This window comes from Herpailurus yagouaroundi, unplaced genomic scaffold (genome assembly GCF_014898765.1).
Source record: "Herpailurus yagouaroundi ecotype Mexico unplaced genomic scaffold, PumYag 152151, whole genome shotgun sequence".
In the NCBI taxonomy this organism is placed as follows: Eukaryota; Metazoa; Chordata; class Mammalia; order Carnivora; family Felidae; genus Herpailurus; species Herpailurus yagouaroundi.
In genome coordinates, this window is record NW_024422891.1 from 1 (window position 1) to 7,477 (window position 7,477).

General features: G+C 66.4%; 2 protein-coding genes across 2 annotated transcripts; one reads left to right on the plus strand and one right to left on the minus strand.

Moving 5' to 3' along the window:
• Positions 1 to 4: 4 nt before the first annotated feature.
• On the plus strand, positions 5 to 2,506 carry LOC121026723 (mucin-1-like; the record flags this gene model as incomplete). The annotated part of the gene is made up of 6 exons (XM_040469509.1): positions 5 to 391; positions 490 to 545; positions 699 to 832; positions 957 to 1,078; positions 1,162 to 1,311; positions 2,147 to 2,506. Coding segments are annotated over 6 exons (918 nt in total), but the record flags the coding sequence as incomplete, so codon positions are not given.
• Positions 2,507 to 3,342: 836 nt separating this feature from the next.
• On the minus strand, positions 3,343 to 6,771 carry LOC121026722 (tripartite motif-containing protein 46; the record flags this gene model as incomplete). The annotated part of the gene is made up of 3 exons (XM_040469508.1): positions 3,343 to 4,457; positions 5,404 to 5,701; positions 6,447 to 6,771. Coding segments are annotated over 3 exons (1,017 nt in total), but the record flags the coding sequence as incomplete, so codon positions are not given.
• Between the last annotated feature and the right edge of the window lie 706 nt (positions 6,772 to 7,477).

Here is a 7,477-nt window from a genome sequence, read left to right on the forward strand (position 1 = left end):
GACCACCACTCACACCTTGTCCCCGACCACCACTGACACGTCGTCCCTGACCACCAATGACACCACGTCCCCGCCCACCAACGACACCTTGTCCCCGACCACCACTGACACGTCGTCCCCGACCGCCAATGACACCACGTCCCTGACCACCGCTGGCACCTCATCCTTCACCAGCAGCCCCGCCAGCCACAGCGCCAGGACCACCACCAGCGCCACTAACCACAGTGTGGAGCCCGTCACCTCCTCCAATCATAAGACGTCTCCCCAGTTGTCCATTAGGATCTCCTTTTTCTTCCTGTCCTTTTCCATTTCGAACCTTCAGTTTAACTCTTGTCTGGAAGATCCCAACACCGGCTACTACCAGGAGCTGCAGAGAAACATTTCTGAGTGGGTGAGTGGCTATTTTTTCTCTGTCGTGCTCCCCCAGCAGCAGCCCCAAAACCGCCTGAACGGTTTGCATCAAGCCTTAACCCCGCCCCTCTCACCCAGTTTTTGCAGGTTTATAATCAGGAAGATTTTCTGGGCCTCTCCAACATCAAGTTCAGGTACAATCCCGGGCGTGGGCCCTGTGGGGAGGGTGGAAGTTGCCGCCACTGTGGGGAGGGCTGGCGCACTCACAGCCCCGGGGTGGGGGTGGGGGGCGGATTGCTGGCCCGGACGCTGGGACTCCTGGCTGAGTTCTCTTTCCCCGGGAGCAGGCCAGGATCTGTGGCGGTAGAATGCACCCTGGCCTTCCGACAGGGCACCACCGATGCCCTCAACGTGAGGACACAGCTTGACGAGCACAGAGCAGAAGCAGCCAGATACAACATGTCCATCTCGAGTGTCCGTGGTGAGGCCCCCGCCTCCCGGGCCCCTCCCTCCCGCCTCCGGGCTCCTGCTCTTCTTCCCCAGGGTGCTGGGAGGGGAGGGCCACCTCCCTGGGACAGTATTTTGACCGCTGCTTTTCCTCGCAGTACGTGACGCGTCATTTCCTTTCGCTGCTGGGTCCGGGTCTGGGGTACCCGGCTGGGGCATCGCCCTGCTGGTGCTGGTGTGTGTCCTGCTGGCACTGGCCATCGTCTATCTCGTTGTCCTGGTGAGTGTGTGGCCTCCAGCCCTGACCACAGCTGCCCCGCTGGAGGGAACTCCACGGCCCCCCCTGACACCCTGTTTCCCCAGACCGTGCGTCAGTGCCGCCGGAAGAACTGTGGGCAGCTGGACCTCTTTCCGCCCCGCGACGCCTATCACCCTATGAGCGAGTACCCCACCTACCATACCCACGGGCGCTACATCCCCCCTGGGAGTACCAGACGCAGCCCCTATGAGGAGGTGAGGGTGGGGCTCGCGGTGCTCGGAGAACTTGGAAGGGAAAGGTGGTGCGGAGGACGCGGCACAGGGCCCAGCGAGCATGGGGTCAGAGGTCAGAGGAGGCCTGGGGAGGGGAGCTTGGGAGGAAGGGGACCTCCAGGGAGAGGGTCCGGCGTCTCCAGCTAGCGTTCCCTGCCGTGCCGAACAACGGGGATCTCGGACATGAAAGGGGTGAGGCTCCGTGCCCAGGGGAGCCCTTCCCGTGGGGACTCACAAGGGAAGAGGCACCTGTGCCCCGCCTCCCCTCCAGGCTCCTGACAGTGGAGAGTAGATTGAGAAAGGCTGGCGGGAACGTGGGCTAAGAAGTCTCGCCAGGCGAGCCTCTGGCCTCTGGAGGAAGCAAGGACCCCTCCTCCCCCTCTGCTCACCTGGCCTTTCTCTCCAGGGCCTGGTAAATAATTACTCGGGCCACCTGGGGCTGGAACGCCACTCCAGGTGGGGGAGGGGAGCTTCCTTCCCTTGACCCTGTTTTCCTTCGCCCGCGGACTTCCTTCCCCCAGTTTTACGGAGGAGACGCGCATACACCTGCCGGGGCTGCAGGCACAGAGGATGGAAGGAGAAGGGAGCAGTAGGGGAGGGCAGGGGGGCTGCTGAGAGCCCAGGGCAGGGAGTGAAGGGGAGCGGAGGGAGGAGGAGGAGAGGCCCCTGTTTACGGGCACCTGGCTGCCAGCGGGGTGGCAGGTGTTTTTCCAATTAACCCTTCCAGAGTTAGTGAGAGTCTCGGGCCTGTTACCCCGCCTGGGGTGGGACCCGCAGCCCCGGGAGGCGCTCTCAGCCGGCGTCTCCCCCCACCCAGGTCTCCGCGGGCAACGGCGGCGGCAGCCTCGCTTACACGAACCCGGCGGCCACCTCTGCTGACTTGTAGGGCGTGTTGCCTGCCCGCGTCCAGCCGGTGCCAGCTGCCTCCCCCGGGCCCCTTGCTGCCAGGCCTCTCCTCTCAGCTCCGTCCCGGGCTGGTGAGCTGGCAGTTCAGCTTGGGCCACTCACAGGCCCCACCACGTCCCCTCACCGGCCTGGGCCCTGCCGAAACCCATTGGAGCCCCTTGGGGACAAGCCTGGGACAGTGGCTCCCAGGAAAACAGGCCCAGAGAGCCCTGAGAGGGAAGTTAGCCCCAGAATGTGGCTGAATAAAACGTGGACCCCCTCTGTGCTGCCACCTTGGGATCTGTCGTCTGTGGCCCCTCGTGACCCTCTGTGACCCGTAGATGGGGGCGCCGAATGTGGGGAGGGGACCTGGAAGGGGTCTTTGCAGGGGGTGGGGGGGAGGGAAGAAGGCAAGAGGTGGGGTTCATCTGGAAAGCAGGAGGCGTGGTGAGGAGACGACATTGGGGTGCCGGTCACCTCTTCCCATCCCTGGCGGCGCAGGAGGAAGGAGGAAACGAAACCGAGGCGGCTCCGAGGCTGGCGTGACCCGGCTCCACCTGCACCCGCGGCTGTCCTCGCCCCTCTCCTGGGCTGGGGGCTGGTGGCGGCCACACCCTCGCCTCCCCTTGGCCCCGTGCCCCTGGCGGCTCTATTCTTAGCGTCCCGGGGTGTGAAGTAAGCCCCTGGGCCGCGATAACGCAGGCAGAGTCAACACGGCCACCACGATAAGCTGCATCAGATCCCAGATCCGGAGGTGCTGGCGCCAGGCCCGGCCCCCTCCCTGGCCAGCGGGGTCGACTCCAGGCGCCCCGGGAATGGGGAAGTGGTTCTGCTTCCCTGACCCCTTCGGGCCCAGGCACGGGGCCTGCCCTCTCGCCACATCCCCTGGGGCCCTGGGCCCCCGCCGGGCCGGCAGCCACCAGGACGGCGGGTCCCCTGAAGGCCGCCGTCAGCCTGGGCCTGAGCGGGAGCCGGTGTGGCGGGAGGCCCAGAGCACCCGGCCAGGGACCTCCTTCCCTCGGGCCCCGGGTCCGCCCAGCACCCCTGCTCTGAGCCACGGTGCTGCACCCCGGGTCCTTTCCGTCTGCTGCGCCCAGCACAGGAAACAAAAGGAATGGAAGGCAGAGATGTGCCGGCATCACAGTTTATTGTTTATAAACCATGAAAATAACAGCTGTTGTTCGGCACGGGCCGGGCAGTGCCCACTGCAGGGGGGCAGCAGCGGACCCCAGAGGCCTTGCCTAGCCCAACCCACGGGGGACACCCAACCTCAGCTGGGGCCCCACGGGAGACTTGGCACGTTGGCGTGGGTGTGGGACGGGGTAAAGCATGCAAGAGGGAGACGGGATACAGGCATGCGGCCGAGGGGCGTGGGGACCCCAACGACTAAAGCAGGATGACGGGGCCCCCTTCCCCTCACCAGGGAGCGCCTGGGCAGTGTCTGGCCAAAAAAGCCTGCCCGCCCCAAGGCTGTAGTTGAGGACTGACGGGGCAGGGAGCTGGGCAGGGCAGAGTGCAGAGGGCAGACTGGGGATCATGCCCAGAGTTCCAGATGCCTTCCCTCCCCGGCAGCCGGGGGAGAGGCACGGGACAGGGATGGGGAAGGGGGCCCCTCCGTGACTCGGGTAAGATGCCAAGGGCAGGGTGTGGGGCAGAGACTCGGCGGGGGCTGGAGGGAATGAGGGATATCTAGAAAGGTGAGCAGAGGAGAGTCCCCTGGTGGAGGGAAGGCCCCAGGAATACACAGACATCGGGTAAGGGGCCAGAGGGCACGGCAGGAGGAGCGTGAGGGGGAAGCTGCCGGAGGCATAACCCGGCTCCAGCAGGCCTGGGGGGGGCAGGGCCCGGGTCAGTCCAGCTTGGCAAAGCCCCCGATGGTGACCTTCCTCTCAGGCTTGGTGCCCACGGGCTCCTGCAGTTGGACGGCACCGCCCCCGATGAAGCAGAAGGCAGGGCACACGGGCCCCGAGCAGTCCAGGGGGCACTCCAGGAGCCCGCGGAAGGACACGGCGTCCAGGAAAGAAACTCGGCCCCGCTCGTAGTCCAGGCAGATGCCCAGGCGGGGCGGCAGGGGCACGGTGCAGCTGGCCGCGGGGCCGTCCCGCCCCGTCAGCCCCGCGTTGGAGCTGGCCCCCGACCCCAGCAGGATCTTGCCCATGCCGATGGTCAGGAAGGCGAAAGGTGGCGAAGCCTCCACGGTGGCGTCCTCGGCACCGCTGTCGTGTCCGCTGTCCGGGTCGTACCTGCGGGAGCCGGTGGGTGGGAAGGTGTTGGGGGCGGAGGGGGGGAAGTGGGGCCGGGGGGGGGGCGGCGCGGGCGGGCTGAGACACAAGGGGTGGGGTGGGGCCGAGGGCTGAGACGGTGAGAGGACGGGATGTCGGGGAGCGAGTGGTTGAAAGGATCGACTTGGGACGCATCGCAGACACAGGGGTTAGAATATGGGGCGGGGGGGGGGGGGCTCTGAGTCCACGAGGAAAGCGGTATCGAAGGGCAAGGACGTTGGCACGAGAGGTAGGGGAGAAGGAGGTGAGGATCAGGCACCAGGAGGAGGCAGGAGACAGGAAGGGGTGAGGAGAGCAATGGGGGAGGGGCATCACGCCGGCAAGGAGCTCGAGGAGGGTTTGAGGGGGTTGAGACGGCTTAGTGACCGGGGGCTGGGGAGAGAAAGGCTGTCGGGAAGGCAGGTGTTGGGAGAGAGCTGGGGTGGAGGGGTGTGGGATGGGGGTGCATTTCAGAGAAATGGGGTGTTTAGGGACAGTGCGGGGAGAAAGGGTTCGGGGAGGCACACGCGTGGGGGACGTTAAGCAGGGCGCTGGCAATAGGGGGGGTGGAGATGGCAACGTCAAGGGAAGGATTTTAGGATGTTGAAAACAGACGCGGTGAAGGAGGTCCTGGGAAGAATGGGTTTTGTGGAGACAGCACGTTGGAAACGGCGTTGGGAGATGCAGAGGCCGGACAGGTGGCCTGGTGGGCCTGAGGGACAGGTGGAAGCAGGTGGACGGCCCCTCTCCCCACATCCCTTTCCAAGCAACACACTCCTCCGAAAAGCAAGCCTCCAAGCCCCTTGGGCGGAGCCCACGCCGGGCTCGGCCCCGCGTCCCTGCTCCCGATCTCCTGCTGCCACCCCATCCTGGGCCCAGCTCCCCCACCCAGGGCCCCCACACCCCGTCCCTCCCCGAGAGGCCTGACCTGGGGCTGACCACATCGGGGGCTCCCTGGAAGCTCTCCTGAAGCTTGCTCTCCAGCCCGACGCCCACCTTGACCAGGTAGGAGGCTGGGTCCACGGCACAGGCCCAGTAGCTGCGGCCCTGGGTCACGGCCACGTCTCCCAGGACCACGTCCACGCTCAGGTGGCAGCCGGTGAGCAGCCGCTCAGCGGCCAGCAGCAGGGGCAGCCCGGGAACACTCCGCACCGCTCGCTGGTCCTTGCTGATGGCCAGACGCTCTCGGCTCGTGCCCCAGCGGCCGTCGAGGAAGAAGTGCAGGACTGCAGCGGGGGAGGGAGACAAAGAAAGGGCTTCAGGGACAAACACAGGCCTTGGGGGACACTGGGGGGTTTCGGGACATGGAACAAGCTGCTGAGGGCTGGGCGGGGCCTCTGGGGACCAGGGCCTGGAGGACCACCATCGGGGGCATGAGGGGAGAAAAGGGGGCATCCCAAATGGGCTTGGGACCCCAAGAAGAGTTTTAGGAGTGACTAGTGGGTCCAGACACCGGTCTCCCAGTTGGCCTGCAGCGCCTCCTCCTGGCCCTCTCCTGTGGCCGTGGCCCCCCCCCCCCAGAGCCCCCACTGCCGCTCCGTCCCAGCTGTGACACCCCCCTCCCCACCGACCCACGCCTTCCAGCCCACGCTCTGGTGCTCACACCCGGCCCTTACACCCCACTTGGGTGGTGATGCTCCTGGATTCCGCCCGCGCCCCAGGGGCCAGACCATTTTCTGGAGAGTCACTGCCCTCACACTTACTACTGGGAACGGACCTCAGTCCCTTCTCACAGCAACAATACTGCTATTGTCCCTACGGAAGAGACACCCGAAGTTCAGAGGGGACAAATAGCTTGCCCAAAGCCACAGCTGGCAAGAGGCAGAGCGGGCGTCTGAACCCAGGCGGTCCAGCCCCAGAGCTGGTGCGCGGCCCACTGTGCTGTCTCGCCGGCCGTCGGTGGCCTCAGTGGGTCCCCGCGTACCCTGCGCGCCTCGAAGGCCGCACTGTGCCCAGCCGGGCGCCGCTCACCGGGTGCGGGGGGCGTGTGCAGGTGCACGTCTTCGCTGTACTCGCCATAGCCGGCCTTGTTGCAGCCCCGCACGCGCAGCACGTACACGGAGCCCGTGTCGGGGTTCTCGAGCAGGGCGCTGGTGCCCCTCACCTCCTCCCGCCGCTGCCAGCGGGTGGGGCCCGGCTGGGCGGGCACATCGGTGCGCCGGAACTCGATGGTGTAGTGCCAGGCGGGTGGCGAGTGGGGGGGCAGTCGCCAGCACAGGAATATCTGGTCGTAGGCGAAGGTGCGCTGGGTGTCGATGACGGGAGCCTCGGGCACTGTGGGAAGAGACAGAGGGGGTCAGTGGGGGCCTGGTCAGCGGCCTGGCCTGGAGGGCGGGCGAGGGAAGGGGGAGCAGCGGGGGCCGGGGGGGTGAGTGTGGGTGAGGGGGAGCTGCGGAGAAGGCCGTCTGGGGGCCGGGGGCCGGGCAGGGGGCGGGCAGGGCACAGCCCAGGGGAGAGACGGGCGTGGACGGGGCAGGGGGCAGGGGGCCTCGTGCCCGTCCCGGCCTGCCGTTCTCTCACTCTGGCCTTAGGTCAGTTGCTTCCCTTTTCTGGGCCTCAGTTTCCTCCTCTGTCAAGAAAGGTATTAGACCAGATGGGGACCCTTCTTTCTACGACCTCGTTTATTCTATGGATAAAGAAGGGCCCAGGGGAAAGGCAGACAGAGGCCACTGGAACCCAGGCTAAAGGGCACGGACAGGAGGAGGGGGCAGGGCGGGAGGGAGACAGACGCGAGGGCCAGCAAGCCAGAGAGCAGGGGCCGGGAGGGGGCGAGTGAGAGCCCGACAGCAGCAGGAGACCAGGGTCAAGGGGAAGAGGAGGCAAGTAGAGAGGGCGAGGGTCCGGAGGACAAAAGGTCAGAGGGCAGGGATTAGGCAGGAGCCCAAGGCAGGCAGAGAGAGAGACAGAGGGCGCTGGAGGGGGAGGACCAAGAAGGAAGCAGGGGTGGGTGGCCGAGCTGTGTGGGGGCGGCAGGGCAGGGCCCCCGGGGCAGGGCCGCTGAC